The sequence below is a fragment of the Ictidomys tridecemlineatus genome, chromosome 1 (assembly GCF_052094955.1).
Source record: "Ictidomys tridecemlineatus isolate mIctTri1 chromosome 1, mIctTri1.hap1, whole genome shotgun sequence".
In the NCBI taxonomy this organism is placed as follows: Eukaryota; Metazoa; Chordata; class Mammalia; order Rodentia; family Sciuridae; genus Ictidomys; species Ictidomys tridecemlineatus.
In genome coordinates, this window is record NC_135477.1 from 160777378 (window position 1) to 160800989 (window position 23612).

The window sequence follows — 23612 nt, forward strand, 5'->3', positions numbered from 1 at the left end:
CACAGACTAAGGGTCTCTGTCCTTGAGAATCCAGTATGCTAGAAGGCTTGGTTAGACTCTCAAGTGCCAAATAGATGCTCCTTAACGCCTTATTGTGCACTCATTCCTCTCTGAAGTTCCTGCACTGAGATGGGGCAGATCCCTAGCTGGACTTCATGTGCCCAGAGACCTAAAACCCCATTACTAAGGCCTTATGCAGTGCTAAGGAGAGTGGCGGAAGCATGGGTAGCCCGTGTTGGGCCTAAGTGACATTAATGAGTAAATGAAAAGTAAAAGAGTGACCTCCTACACGGATTTAAAAAAAAAAAAAAAGCCTTTCCCAACAAACTCGGGTTCCGCTGGCAGTGAGACCGGAGGAGACCCAGCGCTTCCTTCCGGGAGCTGGGCCTCCGAATCCTCCGTCTTCCCAGAAGCCCCTGCCAGGCCTCAACGAGATAAAAAGGCGGGAGGAGACTCCTTGGCTGTGGCTTTGGAGTGTTGGTCTTCAGGCCTGGTCAGTGCTTCTGACTGTAGCTCGATTCCTCAGGAAAGGACGAGGCAGGACAGGATGTCGAGGGCTCCAGGGCTCCCAAGGCCTAGGAGTGGGGTGGCCTTGTGGTCTTTACGGGTCTACACCTACAAGAAGCGGGCAGGCCAGAGGCTCAATGTAACTCCGACTCCTAACCAAGGCCTGCCCCTGAGGACACAGGCCCGGCCAGGTTTGGGCTCAAGGCTTGTCCTTTCCATGGAACGGGGGGGGGGGGGGGGGGGGGGGAGCTGTGGCGCGTCCCCGGGAGGTGGGGGGCAGGGCGGCAGCCCTGGGCCTCCAGCCCAGGGTTCCCCCAGGCCGTTGAGTGGGCTGCCAAGCTCTTTCCCTGAAATGTGCTGCCCTCTTGCAGGCCTGAAGGGGAAAGGCAAACAGCACGGTTTGCCGAAGATAGCAGAGACTGAGCAGAGCAGGCAGGGAGCTAGCAGCTCTGCATTGCCAAGGTGGGTAGTCTGGGTGCCGTCCGCGTCTGGCTTCTTAGAAAACCTCAGTTCTTTTTTTTTTTTTTTTTTTTTTGCAAAGTAGCCTGCCATTCTAAGATTCAACAAAGAGAATAAATGGAATACTCTAATATTGTTTTACTTAGATGGAGAAATTTGACTTCACAAAGAATTTTGTTAAAAAAAAAAAAAAAGAAAGCTGAAATCTTGCCAAGTTATCTAAAGCAAGTGAAATGTAAAACCTCTAGGAAAGTATTTGTGGCGCCATTTGGGTATTGGTGCAAATCTCCTGGTCCTTACTTCTTCCTGAAGATGCTTCTAAAGAGCCTTTCAGGTTCAGAACAATATGAAGAGAGAGACAGGTAGAGTCAAATCCACATGGTGCAAACTAATTGTGTTGTTTATTTGTTAGCACTCAGTTAAGAATTACAGGAGAGACAAGCCTGAAAGAAAATAGCACTCAAGAAGAGACCCAGGATGAGAAGATGGCTCCATTGAGTGTATGTATGTTTCTCCTATGGTGGGAGGGTACACTTAGTGTAGACACATGTAGTTAATGCCCTTCCGAATGAAAGAATAAAATGGCGTTCAGTAGAAACTGCATAGCTTTCTAGTATTTTTATCAAGAGTGGTGTGGTTTTTAGATAAGAAGACCTTAAATTTCTGACTCAGGTAGATTCATAGCTGTTCACTTTCATTTTTTTTCTTTAACAAGTGTTGGCGAAATGTATTTATGGCTCATTTTCTGTGTGACAGATTAAAAATGTTGTTTAATGATTTCTTTATGTTTGGGTAGCACATTGACATTTTAAAGCCATTTTCATGGTTTCCATTTGACTTTCTATTAACCATTAGAAATATGATTTATTACCAAGAGTTCAATATGTTACAGAGCAGTCTAACATTCATTCATAAACTATATAAACTCTTGGTGTACTTAATGTGGATTCTGTACAATATTTTATAGTTGTATAGCAGTAGTTTGGGGGAAACTCGACTTTTAAAAATGAATTGTGACGTATCTGACGTTAGCATTAAACATGATTATCAAATCCCATATTTTTAGCTTACATATTTCTCTGTAGCATGACTTGGGGATGTCAGCTTCTACCTAAGGCTTTTTTCTTTTTTAAACTCTTTTACCTCATATTTTAACAGCATACAACAAAGTGTTCCTTGTAGATGATTTATACTATGAAAAAATATTTTAAAGTTTCTTCAAAATTTTATATTTTTATGCTTTTATTCTGTGTGTTTTTAAACATTTTACAAATTTTTATGCTTTTGTATATATTACCTTAACATTAAATAGTCTTCAAAAATGATTTTTAATGTCTTAGTGTTTTGTCTTATGGATAGATACATATACTGTAATTTGTTGGAGATTGAGATTATTTCTAAGGTTTTGCTATTTTAGATATTAGTGGACATCCTGGTACAGAAGGTTTTTTTTTTTTTTTACATATCTCAAATTCTTACACTAAAATAAATACTTTGCAATAGGTCAAAGAGTGGATTGTATTTACAGTTTTTTTTAATCATGTTGGCAAGTTGGCGCCATATTACTCAAACTGAATGTGTGTGTGTGTGTGTGTGTGTGTGTATGTGTGTGTGTAGTTGTTTTCCATATCTTTGAATGCTAGTGAGTTGGTACTCTTTTTCCTCAAGTTACTCACCATTTGTTTTTCTTTTTTTGGTATGTGTAATATCTATTTATAACATTGATGATAGTTTTATACCTATATGACAAATATTACCATGTTTGTTTATGTTTTTAATTTTAGATATAGAATTTTAGACTTATCTATTAATTTTTTTTCTTTTAATATATTTGTTTGCCTTTATATTTAGAGAAAAAAGCCTTTCCTCCTTAGGGGATCAGAAAAATATTCACCTTTGACTTCTATTTACTGGTTTATCTCACAGTAGTAGGATTCCTATATTGTTGATTACCTATATATATGTCCATAGTATTCTAGTTTAATATTTATTTTTAGATACAATATTAAATAAAGGATTACATTTGTGATCAGTAAGCTGAATCTGTTATACATATGAAACTGATATACAAAATTGACATTAGTTTTTCATGTTTAAAATAACCAAATCAATATGATATGAAAATATTGAGTCACATAATTAATGCTCTTTTATTCTTATTCCACATAGGACTCAGTGACTGAGGACCTCCAGGTTGATAGTAGTTCATCTAATAGTGAACTAATATCAGGTAAGATTATTAGTGCTTTCTGTCTTTCCTCCTAATCAACATTCATTTGTATCCCTCTTCAGCTTTCTATTTCAGGGGAACATATCTTTCCCCTTGCCCAGTGTAAATCCTTCTGATTGTACTCTATACCTCATCCCCAAAGCCTACAAGCACATACCGGTGAATATGAAATTGTTATTGTGATTAGTGTTACAAAAGGGAGATTGACTTGAGTATAATTAATTGAATTTAGTTAAATTAGGGAATGTTTCCTTGAGGGAATGGCAATTGAATTGAGATCTAAAGGAAGGAGGGTAGAAATTTACTATGCAAAGTGATAGTAAAGAGAAATCAAGGCAAAGGGAACAGCATTTGCAAAGACCTTACCATGGGACTGACCATTATGTGTTCAGTGAACTGAAAGATGGTCAGTAGATGGAAATGTGATTACAAGACTGTAGGACAACTACAGACTTTGTATAGCTTTGTAGTCCATGTCAAAGATATTGATGTTTATCTTTACAGCAGCAGGAAGCCATTAAAGTTTTAAAATAGGAATGATATGATCACTTTAACTGTAAGTTATGAATGCCTTTAAGATGACTAGCAATGTCAAATGGGCAGATGGACATAAAGGGCTGGTGGTAGAAATCTGATTCATCTATATACTGATATAATTCAAGTTATTTTTGAAAAGAAAAAAAGGATGTTTTGGCACACCAGAAATACAGAGGAATTCTTAAAAGCAAATGAGATCAAATTGGTGAATATATCAAAAGTGGAAACAAACCACTGCAGAGGTAAAAATAGCTCTAGAGATATTCAAGCTTGACCAATACATATAAAAAAAAAATCCTCCAAAACTGTAATGAAGGGATCCTGAAGGAATTGTCAAGGTGATAGATTAAGAACTACATTTGAGCCTGGTGCAGTGACACATGCCTGTAATCCCAACAGCTCAGGAGGCTGAGACAGGAGAATCGAGAGTTCAAGGCCAACCTCAGCAAAAGTGAGGCACTAAGCAGAGAGACTTTGTCTCTATATAAAATTACAAAATAGGGCTGTGGATGTGATTCTGTGGTCAAGTGCCCCCATGTTCATTCCCTGGTACCCCTCCCCCCAAAAAATCTACATTTGAAATACCTGATATCCTTCCTCTTATCTCCTAATTATATTGGAAACACTGGCAATTACTAGTCCCTGCTGCCAGGATAAAACCCTGAGAACTACTTCCAAGCAGAGTACAATCTAGTAACTTTGTACGTCTTGAAAAATCAATTCAGAATTGCATATTTAATGAGGAAGATTGAACATACACATCTATTTTTCCCTTCTGAAACAGTACTAAAATACCAATAAAGGCATAAAAGAGGTGTGAAGCCACTAGGTGAAAAAAAGAATACACTGCAGCAGGTAAGAGATAACAAAAATGCTTGGTACCTGGAAGATAGATGAATGAATTATAGTTGAATTAATGACCTAAAACAAAGGGCTTAATGCTTAGTTCCTAGAGTAAGTATAAACCAAGAAGTAAACTGACTCAGGCTCTAGTTTCAGGAATTGGAGGCATCACATATTCCTGAATGAATGGGTATAGTTAGTGTTGGGACATATGGAAAACTTTTAAGGTAGCAGATTCTTTGATCCATGCTTGTGAAGGTAACTATCCTTCTGCCCACCCTGACAGTTCAGATCGATTGAAGCAGAGAGACTTGGCTAAGAGATATTAGGTGCTGCTCAAGTGAAAGGTGCTATACTGAAAATTAGGGAAGGGAATTAAGTGAAAGTCTCTATACTCAGTGGTAAAACCCTTGAACTCCTTATCCTACTCAGGCAAATACACCCCAAGAAGGAGATTAGAGGGTTCCTCCTTCTCTGCAGAGGAGATGACGTATATTCTGGCAGTAATAGCCTGGTCCATGTCTAAATACCTTTCAGTAAAATCTACTTCTTCTTAAACCCCATTTATAATGCTTTTTTAATGCTTCATCCTCAATCATTGAAGAATTATCAGGCATTTGAAGAAAATCTTTAAAAGATACAAATAAAAATAAATTTGAATGACAGAGATAATGAAAAGGAAAGAGACCATTTTTTTAAAAAGTTTCATTAATATACTTAGAGTCATGAAAAATGTTTCCAAAAAACAAGTGCAGGAGACCGTAAAAAAGGAGAATTCATAGAACAAAAATAATTTTAAAAATATAAAATCAGAAATAAAACATCCTATAGAAATATAAAATAAATGTAAGGAAACATTTGGGAAAATAGAAGAAATCAAAAAGATGATAAAAATAGTGATAATGATGGCATAATTCTGTGAGGAGAGCAAAACTACTGAATAATACCCTTGAAAACAATGAACCTTATGGTATCTGAATGAGCACTGTAATTAAAAATAATTAGAGGTGAGACCAAGAATTATAATATCTGAAAAATCATGATTTCTAATATTATAGAGTAAACTCAAAAGAAATTATTAAACACATAAGACTAGAAATATTTTGAGAATTAAACATGGTCATAAGGACACATGTTGAAAGCACCTTTCACATTCTAAACAGTGTGAACAGAGATGTCAAGAACAAATTTCAGATAATATAAAGTATGCCATCACAATAAATGAAATAAAGACCCACACCAAGATACAACATTAAATAGTTTTATAACCCTGAGAATAAAGAAAAAAAGTGTTTTAGTCATCCAGAGGAAAAATAAAAGCAGTTGGAAGTAAGTGATCAATAGTTTGATGACATTGGACTTCTGAAGAGCAACTCCAAAAAGAAACTAGAACATGGTGGGGAAAGTGCATTTACAATTCTGAAGAGAACTGATTTTGCAAGGGTAGAATGAAGACTCACCCAAAATTTTATTTGGATTTCAAGACCCATGATGCCATCTACACAAGACAGTTGGTTTTTATTCATATAATGAGACTTTCTGGAGAGAAATGTGGCTCCCAAACAAGACTGAAAATGGGTTGAGTAGGCAGGGAAAGGAGACTGGTTTGGGATTTTTATAGTGGTAAAAGAGTGACCAAAATGAGATTTCCCATGTGTAGTTTGAACTTTTTCAAATGATGAATACCAGACTTTCTTGTCACCTTGTCCAGATGTGAGGCAGAAGGGGAAGAGGGAACGATATGATTTAAAAGTTGTCATATATCAAAAATGTACTAATTGAATGTACTAATCTTGTATATTCAAATGTACTCTTGAATATACTAATCTCGATTTCTGTACCCAGCCACACTGTCGCTCAAATGTGAAGATAGCTTGAAGAAAATTTTAGATGGGTCTTCTAGGCACCTCTTCTCAGGAAATGAAGGAAATGTTCTAATAAAATCAGTAAATCAATACAGAAATCACAAGACCCAGAAATTAAAGCCTTTAATACAGGAAACATGTAAATGAGTTTCTTAAGATAACGATAAAGGAAAATCTGAAGTAGATACCTGTCTAGAGGAAAACCAGTACAAATTTCAGCTAGCTTTTTCTTAGAAAAAGAAACAATCAGTAAGGTGAATAGAGAGCTTATTAATTGGGAACAAATTTTTGCCACCTGCACATCAGATACAGCACTAATCTCCAGTATATATAAAGAACTCAAAAATCTTAACACCAAACAAACAAACAAACCTAATCAATAAATGGGCTAAGGAGCTGAACAGACACTTCTCAGAAGAAGATATGCAATTGATCAATAAATATATGAAAAAATGTTCAACATCTCTAGCAATTAAAGAAATACAAATCAAAACTACTTTCAGATTTCATCTCGAATGGCAGTTACCAAGAATACAAACAGTAACTGTCGGTGAGGATATAGGGGAAAAGGCACACTCATATATTGTTGGTGGGACTGCAAATTGGTGCAACCAATCTGTAAGCAGTATGGACATTCCTTAGAAAACTTGGAATGGAACCACTATTTGACCCACTCCTCTGTCTATACCCGAAGGACTTAAAATCAGCATACTATAGTAATGCAGCCACATCAATGTTGATAGCAGCTCAGTTCACAATAGCTAAATTGTGGAACCAACCCAGAGGCCCTTCAATAGATAAATGGATAAAGAAACCGGTATATATACACAATGGATTATTATTCAGCATTAAAAGAGAATAAAATTATGGCATTTGCAGGTAAATGGATGGAGTTGGAGAATATAATTCTAAGCAAAGTAAGCCAATCCCAAAAAACCAAAGTCTGAATATTCTCTCTGATATGTGGATGCTGATCCATAATGGGGGCATGGGAAAAATGGAGGAACTTTGATTGGGCAAAGGGGAGTGTGGGGAGAGGTTAGGGTCTGGGGGCAGGAAAGACGGTGGAATGAAATGGACATCATTACCCTAGGTTCATGTATGATGCCCATATGGTGTGATGCTACATCATGTACTGCCACAGTCTGGCTGGGCACAAAATCACGAGCCACTTAAGCAGGAACAAACTTTATTTTTGAAACTGCTGCCAATGCCCCATATGCTCCCGGGACGATTGCCGATGGACCCAACAGGAAGTCCCTCCTCCGGAATTCCCTCCTACTGCACTTCCCCAACCAATGGGAACTCTCCAGGAGTCCTGTAGCAGGCCAAGGTGGACAGCAGGAGTCCAATATCCATATGAATGCAGATCTTAACATAATCATATCATCTCAATGGCTTGCTGGCCTCACCTTTCAACCAACAATGCCATGCATCATATTACTTGGCTGTGGCTCTTAGCAGTGTACTATAAGAGAAATCAAAAGTTGAGCTACAATTGTATACAATGAATCAAAATGCATTTTGCTGTCATATATACCTAATTAAAATTAATTAATTAAAAAAGTAGAAGGAAGAAAGGAGAGAGAAATAAGAGGAAGGGAAAAAATAACAACCTGGTGTTTTTAAAAATATTGGAAGGAAATTTATGCTTCTGAAGAAAGTTGGAATGAAATAGTGGTAAGTACTTAGAAAACTAATTTTTAAATTAGGTAAAATTACTCAAATGACAAAACTGTGTGGCAACAGGTTGTGAATATAGTTCATAGATGGCTCCACTGTGAATATATTTTGACAGTCAATAATAGAAACATTAAATACATTTAATTTAGAAATATAAAGAATGTGACTATCAAAGAAACAAGAGTAGGTAGTAGAGGTTACTAGAAAGTAGGGGATTATGGTTGAGAGCTATGAGATAAAATTGCAGCTTTTTTTTATAAGGTTTTTAGAATTACTTGGATTTTAAAAAATGTAGTATAATTTGACAAACCTGTAATTTTAAATGCATTTAAATATCTAACTTGTTCAACTCAAAGTGGATTAAGCACCTAGGAATTAAACCAAAATTACACTGCGTCTATTAGAAGAAAAAGTCAGCCCAAATCTCCATCATGTGGGATTAAGCCCCAACTTCCTCAAATAAAACTTCTATAGGACAAGAATTAATATCAAGAATCAATAAATGGGATGGATTCAAACTAAAAAGCTTCTTCTCAGCAAAAGAAACAATCAGTGAGGTGAATAGAAAGCCTTTTAATTGGAAACAAATTCATACCACACACATGTTGGAGCACTAATCTCTAGAATATATAAAAATCTTAACACCAGAAAAAACAAATAACCCAATCAATAAATGTGCCAAGGAACTCAACAGACTTTTCTCAGAAGATGATATATAATCAATCAACAAATATATGAAAAAATGTTCAACATGTCTAGCAATTAGAGAAATGCAAATCAAAACTAAGATTTCTTCTCACTCCTGTCAGAATGGCAGCTATTATGCAAAGAAACAACAATAAGTGTTGGTGAGGATGTGGGGAAAAAGGTACACTCATACATTGCTGGTGGGGCTGCAAATTGGTGCAGCCAATATGGAAAGCAGTATGGAGATTTCTTGGAAAATTGGGAATGAGACCACCATTTGACCTACCTATCCCTCTCCTCAGTCTATACCCAAAGAACTTAAAAACAGCTACTACAGGGACACAGCCACATCAATGTTTATAGCAGCACAATTCACAATAGCTAAACTGTGGAACCAACCTAGATAGATGAATGGATAAAAAAATGTGGCATATATACACAATGGAATATTACTCCACAATAAAAGAGAATAAAATCATGGCATTTGCAGGTAAATAGAGTTAAAGAAGATAATACTGAGTGAAGTTAACCAATCCCAAAAAACCAAATGCCAAATGTTTTCTCTGATATAAGGAGGCTGATTCACAGTGGGATAGAGAGAGGGAGCATGGGAGGAATAGATGAGCTCTAGGTAAGGCAGAGAGGTGGGAGGGGAAGAGAGGGGGCAGGGGGTAATTAATGATAGTTGAATGTGATGATCATTATCCAAAGTACATGTATGAAAACACGAATTGGTGTGAATATACTATGTATACAACCAGAGATATGAAAAATTGTTCTCTACATATGTAATAAGAATTATAATGCATTCTACTGTTATATATAAATAAAAAAGAATACAAACAACAGGCACTGCGGTTGTGGCTCAGTGGTAGGGAGCTCACCTAAGATGTGCAAGGCCCTGGGTTCGATCTTTAGCACCACATGAAAATAAATAAATAAAATATAGGTATTTAAAAAAGGATACAACAATAATAAGTGTTGGTGTGAATGTGGGAAAAAAAGGCACACTCATTCATTGATGGTGGGACTGCAAATTGGTGCAGCCAAAACGGAAAGCAGTATGGAGAATCCTTGGAAAACTGGGAATGGAACCACTGTTTGACCCAACTATGCACTCCTTGGTCTATAGCCAAAGGACTTAAAAATAGCATATTACAGGGACACAGCCACATCAATGTTTATAGTAGCACAATTCACAATAGCTAAACTTTGGAACCAACCTAAATGCCCTTCAGTAGATGAATGGATAAAGAAAATGTGGTATATATACACAATGGAATATTACTCAGCAATAAAAGAGAATAAAATCATGGCATTTGCAGGTAAGTGGATGGAATTGGGAATATAATGCTAAGTGAAGTAAGCCAATCCCCCCAAAACCAAAGGCTGCATGTTTTCTTTGATATGAGGATGCTGACTCATAAATGCAGTGGTGAGGGTGCATGGGAGGAATGGAGGAACTTTAGATAGGGCGAAGGGAAGGGAAGGGAACCGCCAAGGGTATCAGAATGATGGTGGAATGAGTTAGATGTCATTACCCTAAGTACATGTATGAAGACACAAATGGTGTGAAAATACTTTCTGTACAATCTATGATTTGAAAAATTGTGTTCTATATGTGTCTATATGAAGTGAATTGCATTCTGCCATCATGTATAACAGAATAAATAAGTAATTTAATAAAAAAAAATTCTAACTTGTGACACAAGGAACAACCTCCCACTGATACAGCATGAACATTTATTTATTCTTTTCTTTACCCAACTACCCAGATGGTGAGTACAGGACTTTCCTTATATCTGAACCTCACTTGAGTTTTAGGGTTTGGTGGAAGGAATAGCTCTGCTGAGAAGTATTCATGAAATTTTGAGCAGTAGAAGGCAAGACAGATATAAGATATGAGTGGATGAAGACAGAGCAGGAAGAGTGAAAGGTAGCAAGGACAGGGGCAGGTCACTCTAGGACATTTGGAGTAGTGAGGGATAACCTACCTGCAACAGTTGAAGCTATAAAGAAGGATGGTAGATTGGGTCAATCAATTTAAATGTTGCAGTGGGTGTGGTTGGAAAAGATAAAAAAACATTTTCCATCTTGAACAAAAAGGTTGGAATAGGAGAAAAAAGTGAGGGATGAAGGGCAAAGAGTTAGTTGTCTCAGAAAGGTAATAGAAAGACATAAGATATGTGATGGACGTGAGTTCTGTGACAGGAAACAACAGGTATTCAGAGCAGTGTTCCCTTTTGATCCTTAGCCTTTTCACCTCACCAGTTTCTATCAGTGTTGACATCTATCTTGTCATGTTGGAAGTGTTTAATGAATGCTGACTAAATTTAACAATATATTTTCCCTATTCCTATTAAACCCTCTGGTTTTCCTAAGCTCTGCATATTGTTTTCTATCTTCATTGGAAAGTTCTTCAGTCTAGTTCACTATCATAGAATTTATTTGAGGCCTTTTGGTCTGGGAGAGTCTTCGTTCAGATACTTCACCCATTTTTTATTGGGATGTTTCTTTCTGATTATTGAGTTTTCAAAGTTCTGTATATGCTGATATTTCATTTTATTTGCAAATGTCTCCCTATCTATAGCTTTTCCTTTCTTTTTAAGTTTCCTTTGAAGTTTTTAAATTTGATTAAGTCCAATTTATCATTGCTATTGTCTTATGAATCATCCATCCTCTAGTGATTTATCAAAGAAATCTTTATGTAATCCAGTCTCATATTTTTTTTCCATATTTTTCTAGATATTTATAGTTTTAGGATTTACTTTTAGGTCTGAGATCCATTTAGAGTTAATTTTTATATGATGACGGATACTGTGAATGTGAAGTTTTTTGTTTTATTTAAGCATATAGATATCCAGTTTTCTGGTGCAGTTTGTTTAAAAGAATAACATTTTGCCACTAAATTCCTTTTAAAAATTGATTAAAAATAAGTTTCCAAAATGAATTTTTACTAATAGTTGGGATTTTACTACTGTCCTCATGTAGCAGGTTCTTACTTTTTATAATGTGTACTTCATTTTGTATGGAATAAATGGTATTTTCTATAAATCAAAAATAACCAGTTGCTTATATATATATGTGAATCTATTCCTGGACTATCTATTCAGTTTATTAGATCTGTTTGTCTATATGTAGACTCACTGTTTTTTAGATGAAGTAACTAGATTTACCCTTTTCCCTCCTTAGCTAGTTAGCTTACAATTGATGAATTACTTGTATGTAAACTTGAATTTTTAATCAAGAATCAAAATTGGAAAAGGAGTAAGTCATCAAACTAAAATTTGAAAAACAACAGATTATGATGATTTTGTTAATATCAAAAATAATTATTTTACCAGGTGCAGTGGCACACACCTGTATTCCCAGCAGCTCAGTAGGCTAAAACAGGAGGATTGCAAGTTGAAAGCTAGTCAGGAATTTAGCAAGGATCTGTCTCAAAATAAAGATAAAAAGGACTGGGCTGGAGCTGTGGCTCAGAGGTAGAGCAGTTGCCTCGAATATGTGAGGCACTGGATTCTATTCTCAGCACCATATACAAATGAATGAATAAAATAAAGCTCTGTCAACAATTAAAAACATTTAAAAAATAAAAAATTAAAAAACAAAAAGTCTGGGAATGTTGCTCAGTGGTTAAGTGCCTCTGAATTCAATTATATATATAATCAAATTATAGTGGATTTTAATATTCGGCTTTTAATTTGTTTGTAGAAGCAGTCTTATATTCATAGTATACACTGCATGTACTTTTTATGAATTTGAATTCTTAGGATTTCAAGTCTGTTTTCTATTAAAACAGTTTACCCTTTTGTTTGTATTTGATTCTGTAGGACTAAGTTTGCCATGTGATGTTTCCAGTTCTCTCCTGAGCTGTTCAACCACAGAGTCTTATACAGAACACAAGAGTATTGAAGAGGAATTAGATAGTTTCTCATCACCTGAACTGTTCAGAGGATCAGATTATTTTGGTGAGAATATAATTTCAACTTTAATTTGCTGCACTGTAGAAATTATTCCTTTATCTACAAATCTTCCAGTGAATGAATGTTCCTTTTGAGAAGGCATACTTCTCTTCGATACCAACTCATCTATACCCTGACTACTACCATTGTGTTTCATGCTTAGTCACATAGGAATATACAGCAAGAGCTGTATATTCATTTAGCACTTACATACACATTTTATTATTAGTCAATTTTGTATGTAATGTATATATATATATATGTATATATATGTATACTTGTTCTCCTGAACTTTATAGATTATCTATCATCTCATGTACTTTTCAACAACATGGATTAACTGAGTGGTAACTGTAGACAGGTACAGGTGGGACTGGAAACAGTAAGTAGGTCACTGGGGATATGCTTCTGGGGTTTACTTTGTCCCCAGTGAACAGTGCTCTCTCTATTTCCTTACTGTCATGAACTGTGCATCTTGCTTCCACCATGCCTTTCTGCCATGATGTTTTGCCTTACCTTGGGCCCAAAGAATGAAGCTGACCAACCATTGACTGAAACTCTGAAACCCTAAGCCAAAATACACTTTTCCTCCTCTAAGTAGTTCTAAGTAGACAACAAATGTCTTTTGGTCACAGAAATATAAAACTTATTAAAACAAGAAATTATCTGATAACTAATTCAAAATATTAATCATAAAGATGCCAAATGAAGCTCCAGAGAACTGTTTATTCAGGCCAGGCTATATTAATATGAGACATAGAAATGAGAGATATGGAAGGACAATGTGTAATGATAAAAGGGTCGACTCACTAGGGAGATATAGCATATACAATGTATATGTACACCTAACATCAGAGCACCTAAATATATGAAATTAAAATTGACATGAACAAAGTGAAAATTTGAACAAAGAAAAAAAATTGGTGTGGGGGCGTGGGTTACCAGGGATTAAACTCAGGGACACTCGACCACTGAGCCACATCCCTAGCCCTATTCTGTATTTTTATTTAGAGACAGGGTCTCACTGAGTTGCTTAGTGCCTTGCTTTTGCTGAGGATGGCTTTGAACTCATGATCCTCCTGTCACAGCCTTCCAAGCTGTTGGGATTATAGGCATGTGCCTCTGTGCTTGGCTAAGAGAAAAATTTTTAAAAGAGCCAAATAAATCTTGGAGCAAAATAACATAATAACTGAACTTAAAAATTCAATACAATGGTTCAAGAATAAAGAATCCGTGGGGCTGGGAATGTGGCTCAAGCAGTAGCACGCTCGCCTGGCATGCTTGCGGCCTGGGTTCGATCCTCAGCACCACATACAAACAAAGATATTGTGTCTGCCGAAAACTAAAAAATAAATATTAAAAATAAATTCATTCTCTCTCTCTCTCTCTCTCTCTCTCTCTCTCTCTCTCTCTCTCTCTCTCTTTCTCTCTCTCTCTCTCTCTTAAAAAAATTATATATAAAAAAAAAGAATCAGTGGGGCTCAGTGACTATGGCTTGGTGGTAGAGTGCTTGTCTGGCATGTGTGAGGCCCTTGGTTCGATCTTTAGCAGCACATATAAATAAATAAAGTTTAAAAATCCATTGACAACTAAAAAAATATGAAAAAAAGAATTAATGGAAGAGCTGGGTTGCAGCTCAGAGATAGAGTGCTTGCCTAGCATGTGTGAAGCACTGGGTTCAGTTTGGAGCTCCATATAAATGAGTAAATAAAGATCCATCAACATCTAAAAAATATTATAAAAAAATCAACATACTCAATCATGGAATATAGCCAAAGCAGTACTTGGAGTTTTGTAGCAATAACTACAATAAAAGAGAACAATCTCAAACAAGGTAAAACTACTCATAAAGGACCTAGAAAAAGAACAAACAAATCCCAAAGTTAGTAGAAGGGAAGCTATAATAAAAATTAGAACAGAAATGAAATAGAGAATAGAAAAACAATGGAAAAAAAGACTAAGAGTTTTTAAAAAGATGAACAGCATTACAAACCTTTAGCTAGACTTACCAAGAAAAAAGGAGATACAGGTTCATAAAATTATAAGTGAATGACAAAACATTACAACTGATGCCACAGAAATATAAAGAATCACAAAAAACAACTATGGATAATTATGTGACAACATATGAAAAACCTACAAGAAATGACTAAATTCCTAGAAATATAACATACCAAGACTGAATCATGAAGAAATAGAAAGTCTCAACAGACCAATGATAAGAAAGGACAATTGAATCAGTAATCAAAAAACCTCCCAACAAAGAAAAGTCCAGGACTACATGGCTTCATGAGCAAATCCCACCAAACAGTTTTTAAAAAGTAATGCCATTTCTTCAAAACAAAAATTAGAGGAGGGTACATTTCCAAATTCATTTTACAAGACCAGCATTACCTTTATGCCAAAGCCAAACTAATATTACAAGAAAAGACAACTATAGATCAATATCCCTGATGAAAATAGATGCAAAAATTCTAACAAAATATTAGCACTCTGTATTCAACAGCACATTAGTAGGATCCTACACCATGACCAAGAGGCATTCATCCCTGAGATGCAGGGATGTTTCGATTACAAATAAATGTAATACATCATATAGAATAAAGTATAAAAATTGTATAATCATTTCAATAGATGCAAGAGAAATATTTGACAGAATGCTTTTATGGTAAAAACTTAACAAATGAGAAAGAGAAGTCAATTACCTCAACATAATAGAGACTATATAAGAAAAGCTCACAGCTAACATACTGAATGATTTAAAAAAAGAACTGATATATTTTCCTTTTACCACTTCTGTTTAGTACAGTGTTGATCAAGTATGCAACAAAAAGAATTAAAAGCATCCAAATTGAAAAGGCAGAAATAAAATTACCTCTATTTTCAAAATATATGAACTTTGATCTTATATGATAAAAAAAACCTTAAGATTCCACAAAAACTTATTTGAATAAACAAATTTAGTAATGTTGCAAGATACAAAATCAACACAAAAGTCAGTTGCATTTCTTTACATTAATAACAAACTAAATAAAAAGTAAATTGAGGGCTATGGCTGTAGCTCAGTGATAAGAGTGTGAGGCACTAGGTTTGATCCTCAGTACCACATTAAAAAATAAATAAAATGACATACTGTCCATCTACAACTATAAAGAATTTTTTTAAAAAAGTAAATTGATAAAATAATCCTATTTACAATGACATCAAAAAGAATAAAATATTTGGGGCTGGAGTTGTGGCTCAGTGGTAGAGTGCTTGCCTAGCACATGTGAGGCACTGGGTTCGATTCTCAGCATCACACAAAAAACAATAAATAAAAATAAAGGTATTGAGTCCATCTATAACTAAAAAATATTTTTAAAAGAATAAAATATTTAAGAATAAACTTATAGGGTTAAATTCCAAAACACTGTAAATTCTAAAATAGTGAAAGAAATTAAAATATAAGTAGAAAAACATCAGGTACTCATAGATTCACAGATTTACTATTGATAAAATGTTCATGTATCCAAAACAACCTTACAAATCCAATGTAATCCCTATGAATATCTCAATGGCCCTTTTTATAGAAATACAAAATAAACCCTAAAATTCCTATGGAACCACAAAGGACCTCAAGTAGGCAAAACAATCTTGAGAAATGCAAATAAAATAGGAAAACCAGACTTCTTGCTTTCAAATATATTGCAAATCTATAATAATTAAAATAATATGTTAACATCATACTGTCATCAAAACAGTATGGCAGAAACATAGACTAGTAGGATGAAGAACCCATAAATCAACCCGTGTGTGTGTGTGTGTGTGTGTGTGTGTGTGTGTGTATGTGTATGTATGTGGTCAATTGATCTTTGACAAAGCATACAATAAACAAAAGATAATCTCTTCAACAAATACCGTTGGTACAGCTAGCTATTCATATGGAAAAGAATGAAATTGGACCTTTATGCTACACACAAAAATCAACTCAAAATGGATTAAAGACTTAAACATAAGAACTAAAATTGTAGAATTCCCAGAATAAAACACAAGAAAAGCTTCATAACAATTTTCTTAGTAAGGATTTCTTCAATGTGACTCAATAGTACAAAAAATAAAAACAAAAGTAGACAGATAATAGTACATAAAACTATAAAACATCTTCACAGTAAAAGAAACAACAGTGAAAAGGCAGCCTGAAGAATGGGAGAAGATGTTTGTAAACCATATATCTGATAAAGGGGTTAACATCTAAAATATATAAGGAACTTCTACAACTCAATAACAAAACAAAACAGTAAAATGGGCAAAAAACCTTGATAGACATTTCTTCAAAGAACGCACAGAAATAGCTAGCAGGTAAACAAAAAAGAAATGCTCAACACCACTAATAATCAGCAACATGCAAATCCAAATCATAATGAGATAACACCTCACAACTGTTAAAATTACTGTTATCAAAAAACAAAAAATAACATATTGGCAGGCATGGGAATAAGCTATCACCCTTGTACACTGTTGTTGGAGATGTAAAGTGGTGCAGTAGCTATGAAAAACTATAAAAGTTTCTCTAAAAATTAAAAATAGAATTAGAATGATTTAGAATGATCTAGCAATCTCTTCTGTGTTGAAGTCAAGATCTCAAAGAATTATTGGTACTTCCATGTTCTTGAAGCATTGTTCACAATAGCCAAGATATGGAAACAACCTAGAGGTCCATGGACAGATGAATGGATAAAGAAAAGTTTGATATACATATACAATGGAATACTGTTCAGCCTTAAAAAAAAAAAAAGAAATACTTCATTTGTGACAACATGGGTGAACCTTGAGGACATTATGCTGAGTGAAATAATCCAGTCATAGAAGAACAAATATTCTATAATTCTATGTATATGAGGTATCTAAGCTAGATAAAATCATAGGAGCAGAATGGTGCTTGATAGGAGGTGTAGGAGAGGAAAATGAGGAGTTTCTATTCAACAGGTATTAAGTTGAATAGAAAATTTTTTACCATCATATCTTGTATATAACACTGTGCCTATAGTGAACAATATTTAAAAATTTGCCAAGAAAGTAGATTGTATAAGGGAGCCAAGCAGAAATAAAAATAAGAAGAAGAAGATATTTTTTAAAGTTGTCATTGATGAAAGACTTTCCCTAATTTGTTGTGTTCATTAAATAAGAATAGGATGCTATAAAAATAGAATATTGCCAGTAATTAAATGCAATAACAGAATGGAAAACCAAGTTAAAGGATTAAAAGATAAAGTTGAATAGATTTCTCATAAAAAAGAATTGAAATGGGGCTGGGGTTGTGGCTCAGGGGTGTAGCGCTTGCCTTGGATGCGTGGAGCACTGGGTTTGTTCCTCAGCACCATATAAATAAATAAAATAAAGGTATCATGTCCATCTACAACTAAAAATTAAAAAATAAAAAAAAAATTGAAATGGGAAAAGGGGGAAACAAAGAGATAGAAATTTGGAAGAAAAAATGTTGGAGGAACCATATATGAAGTCCAACTTCAAATAAATAGGAGTTCCTAAAAGAGTTAATGAAAACACAGAAGATAATTAAATATCAAGGAAATAACTCAAGAATATTTGCTAGAGCTAAAGAACATTAGTTTGTGGATTAAAAGGACTACAGTGTGCTAGTACTCATTATGAAATAAGGCACAGCATTATGAACTTCAGAATACCAGGGAATGAAATTAATGGAATGGATTTGTACAGTTTGGAAGAGTTTGAGATTAAATAGATGAAAAACACCCAGAAACTTAAAGCAATGAGAGAAAAAAGACTGACTTTAGGGAAAACAAAAGATGGTCATGGTACACCCCAAGAGTAAAGAGCATTTTAGTAATATTTTACCATCATAATATCTAGATTGAATTTTGATCTAACTGTAAGATGTGACGGTATATGGAAAATGGAAACAGTGGGAACAGGGAACTGTAAGAGGAGAATAGCTTCTTTCCTCCATAATGGGAAGTCAATTGAGAGCTTAAAACTGATATCAAGGAATAGCAGTATAGGTATGTTGCTTAGTTAAATGATATTTAATATCATAGGCATAACATACATAAAATATGAGAATCAGGTGGTTGCATGTATGCTTTCTGTTTCTCAGATCAGTAATCTTTGTGGAGCTAAAATCTAGGAAGGAAGACAAAGACAAAGAACTGCAACAAACCATAGATTATTTCTTACCTTGATGGTGTCAAGGCTTGTCTTTTGTTCTGTTTCTTCCAAAACCTTTAATTACCCAACTTTGTTGTGGAGTGGGGCTCTAACTTGAGGAGGGGAAATAACCTGCCACTTTGTCATCTGTCATTGAAAGTTTTTAATCATTTCACCCCTGCTTTATTAGATTGGGAATATCCCAAGATGAAAGAACAAAAGCAATGTAAGAACTCTACTCTTCTGGATAACAGTAAAGCAGTAACAATAGAGAAGGTGCCGCAGTTTTCAGACTTCTCTGCAATTCTGAGTGAGTTTTAAAATTCATTTATCTCATGTTACAGGGTGAAAATCCCTCGTCTATACTGGAAAAACAGCATATTTTTCTCCTGAATATTTCTAAGATGAACTTACCAATTTGGATTAACTTTAGCTACAAATAATAATAGTAGTATAAGTATTCATGAGTTTACTTTTTAAAACTTTTTATTTTGAACTAATTTCAGACTTACAGAATAATTTGTAGAAAAATGGTACGGGGATTCCCCTATGTCTCTCACCTAGTATTATCTTTCTTTCTTCCTTTCTTTTTTTTTACTTTACCACTGACCTACATCCCCAGCCTTTTTTTTTTTTTTTTTTTGAGATAGGGTCTCACTAAGTTGCTTAGGGCCTTGCTAAATTGCTGAGACTGGTTTTGAACTTGCAATCCTCCTGCCTCAGACTCTTGAGCCACTGGTATGACAGTCATGTGCCACTGTGCCCAGCCTCTTATGTTATCTTATTATAGTGGTAGTACAATGATTAGAACCAGGATTTTAACACTGATATAACTATTGTCTAAATTACAGACCTTATTCAAATTTCACTGGTTTTTCCACTGACATCTCTTACTCTGTTTCAGGATCCTTATTAGGATCCCCTTTGCATTTATTAAGTCTTCTTAGTTTCCTGCATTTTGTAACAGTTCTCAATCTTCCATAATCCGAATAGTTTGTTTTTGTTTTTTCATAATCTGAATAGTTTTGAAGATAACTGACTAGGTTAGTTATTTTGTAGAAGTTCCCTCACTTTGGATTTTTCTTTATGTTCTCTCATGATTGTAATTAAGTTATGCAATTTTTGGTAAGAATTCCACAAAGATGCTTCTGGGAATCCTCAGTACAAAAAAAAAAAAAGTTATTAGAAATTTATCACTTCTCCTTTCCACCCTTATCCCATTCTCTTCTTTTTACCCACTTACACTTGCTCCTTATAAGTAATCAATCTGTTTGGTTTCTGGTGTATCCTTCCTGTATTTCTTTTGTACAAACGAGTAAATACTGGTATATTTCTTTACATGTTGCTGTTGTTTACATGAAGGATTTACACTATATAGGTACTATTGTTTACTTTATATTCTCCACTTAACAGTCTATACTAGAAATCATTCCCTAAAGGTTATAGAACAGTTTATAGAACTCTTTCTCACAATAGTACTCTGTGTGCCTATTCCTTTTTTTTTTGTTGTTGTTAACCACCCTCTTGTGAATTGGGTATTTAATTTTTTCCCAATATTTTTCCACCACAAAAAAATACTTTGATTAATAAACTATGATATGGATTTTCTTATTGTTAGCCCAGAGGCAGATGGCAAGTTTGAAAGATAAGTGGATAAATAGATTTGTTGGATATTGCCAAACTTTTCTCCAGAAGGGTCATATCAATTTGCTTTCCCACTAGCAATGAATGAAAGGGTGTGTCTCTCATATACTTGCCAACAGGATGTATTGTCATACTTTAAAATTATGCTACCTGAATGTGTGATAAGTGATATCTCTATTACTTAAATTTGCATTTTTCTGATTTTATGTGAGTTTAAAATTTTTCATATGTTTGAGGACCATTTTGAGTTTTAAAATTTTCATGTATAAGTTTTCTCTTCATTCATTTTCCCCATTTTTAACCTTTTTTAAAATCCTTTATCGTCAATATTTTTTATTCATTACTGGATCTAGGTCCCCAAGTAGGGCTCTACCACTGAGTGACATACACTCAACCCTTAGCCACAGTTTTTTTTTTTTTGAAGCTTCTGCCACTGTGACATACTGTTTTATAGTAAAGTGTAGTAATCTAAAATAATAATAAAAACACAATATAGTTTTAACAGTTCTTTATATATTAAGGATATTAACCTTTTATCTGTGGTATAAATGCAGGTAATAAATTGGTATATTTCAATAAATTTGTGAGTCTTTTCTCCTAGTTTTTCTTTTTGTTTATGGTACTTTTTGCTATGCAAAAAAATGTTTATATTGAGTTTACTTTTCTTGTATACCAGTCCAGAGCTTGTTTAGCCCCTCACTAATGGGATCAAGATACTAGGCTCTTAATATCTTTCAGCTACCAAGTATGTCAGCTTGTTACTCCATAGTTACAAAGATAGCTACTAAATCTCTAGGCTTTACAGCCATGCTGCTGGCAAAAGGAATGTGAAAGGGCAGTAGTAGCCATGCCTATCTCCAGACAAGCAAAACTAATCCCAGAAATTCTCCCGCAGACTTATTGGCCAGAACTGGATCAGGTATCTACCTACTACTATGGAGGCTGAAACTAAGTATTTTGTTTTCTAACTTCTGTAGTGGTAGAAGCCATTGGAAAAATGGAAAAAAAATGGAGAGGGGGAGTAGGAATGGATGTTGTGAGCCCACTTGTTAGAGTTGCACTAGGTAGAAGAATATCAGTGTAAGAACTAAATGCTGGGTTAGGGGTTCTTATGGGAAAGTCTATAGTTTCCTGGGTGACAGTATTTCTTTCACTGAAAGCCTCTTCTTCTGTTTAGTTTGGCAACTTCTTTGCTGATATAAATTATTCAAAGAAACAACCTGTCACTTTAGCAAGTGTTTTGGTTATAGAATTTTTTTGTCCATTGCTGATGAAAAAACAAGTTCCCTAACTCAAACTATATTCAGTTAAAAAGAGAATTTATTGCCACATGTACCTGAAAAACTCAGTAGTAAATATAATGATGTGGAAAATGTAATCAAATTTTAAATAAATAAAAATACACAAAAAATCTAATTGTATATACAGTTTGATCCAGGATTTCAAGTGTATCAGTAGAACCAGATTCTTCTCCATCTCTTAGCTCAGGATTCATTTGTGTTAGTTACACTCTCAGCCAAGTCCCTTCATGTAGTAATTCTTTCTAGCCCCAGACTTATATGCTCACAGCCTTAAATTCAATGAAAAAAGTGCTTCTCTTTTCTGACTGTTTGAACAGAAGCCCCAACCCTTCCACGTTGACTTAAATTGTTATATATTCCTATCCCTGACCCAGTAACTTTGGCCAGGGAGATGCAAGGTATAGACTATGGCTGGACAATCAAAAGAAAAATTAGGAACAAAAAGAGTAGATGCTGAATGACTAAATGACCACTCTATGTGTTGAGGACCCTCCCTCTCAAGGAAGTGAGTCATCTCTCCTTAAAAGTTCTTATTTTTAAGTTCTGCAACTTCTCTAACATCTGTAGACTAACTAATTATATTCCTAGGAACAGTAATGTTGGTTGAGGCAGTAATATGTTGGTTGAGAGTCAGGCTTGTGATTAATTAATCTACTAGAATGCATCTCTAGAATTTGATATGGGGCTAAGAATCGTGAAGCCAGAGTTTAAATTTCAGGTATCTAGCTGTTAGTTTTGTAACCTGGCCAGTTATTATTTTCTTATATGTAAAATTAGCATAATAAAATGGTATATTTGACTGATAGGATTATTGTAAAAATCCTAAGATGTAAAAAGACCAAAATTATTTTTTAAAAACCGTCCCAATACAAAGTGACATGATTCCTGTATCTCATAGAATTTTGTAACATTTTTGTTTTACTTTGATAATTTAAAAATACTTTTATCTAATTTAACTGGAAGATATGAAAAACAATATAATTATAAAAAAATAAACTGCATTATATCTATCTGTGGTTGGAGAAATATGTATTTTTACCTAGAGTAATTTTAGCTTCTGGTTTGTCTTAGAATTTTTATATATTTCTAATATTGACTTTTTTCTTTCCTAGACACCTCTTTAGAAAACTATCAAAAATGCCACAGAAAAAAGTAAGAACTAAAAATTTTAAAGTTGTTCTTTTTTTATACTTTATTTTATTTATTTGCTGTTTATATGGTGCTAAGGATTGAACCCAGTGCCTCACACATGCTAAGCAAGCACTCTACCACTGAATCACAACCTCAGCCCCTAAAGTTGTGCTTTTTATTTTTTTATTTTTTATTTTTTGAATTTTTAATATTTATTTTTTTTAGTTCTCGGCAGACACAACATCTTTGTTGGTATGTGGTGCTGAGGATCGAACCCAGGCCGCACGCATGCCAGGCGAGCATGCTACCGCTTGAGCCACATCCCAAGCCCTAAAGTTGTGCTTTTTAAACCCCTGTATTCTAACAGTTATATGGCAAGTATGTTGGTCAGTCTACAAACTCAGAAATTTATTCATTCAGTATTTGTTGAGGCCTCACTAGTAACTGGATTGTTCTAGTTGTTGGACATACAGTAGTACACAAAATTTATTAAAAACTTTTGGTTTTAATTCTAGTTGAAAGAGATGGACAATAAACAAATAAGCAAATGGATTTATACTGTTATATTGTATTGAATGATATGGAGAAAAATAAAGCA

At 34.5% G+C, this 23612-nt stretch overlaps 1 protein-coding gene across 2 annotated transcripts in view; it reads left to right on the plus strand.

Moving 5' to 3' along the window:
- The window catches only part of Meikin (meiotic kinetochore factor), a 103229-nt gene continuing 79617 nt past the window's right edge, over window positions 1–23612 (plus strand). Inside the window, exons 1-7 of one of the 2 annotated variants that reach the window (XM_078051148.1) lie at window positions 1–698; window positions 879–969; window positions 1379–1466; window positions 3136–3196; window positions 12645–12782; window positions 19129–19248; window positions 22996–23035. In XM_078051148.1, the coding sequence (XP_077907274.1) occupies window positions 263–698; window positions 879–969; window positions 1379–1466; window positions 3136–3196; window positions 12645–12782; window positions 19129–19248; window positions 22996–23035 (974 nt within the window). In that variant the 5' untranslated portion in view covers window positions 1–262. The remainder of the gene's footprint in view (window positions 699–878; window positions 970–1378; window positions 1467–3135; window positions 3197–12644; window positions 12783–19128; window positions 19249–22995; window positions 23036–23612) is intronic. The other variant, XM_078051143.1, reaches the window with a different exon arrangement.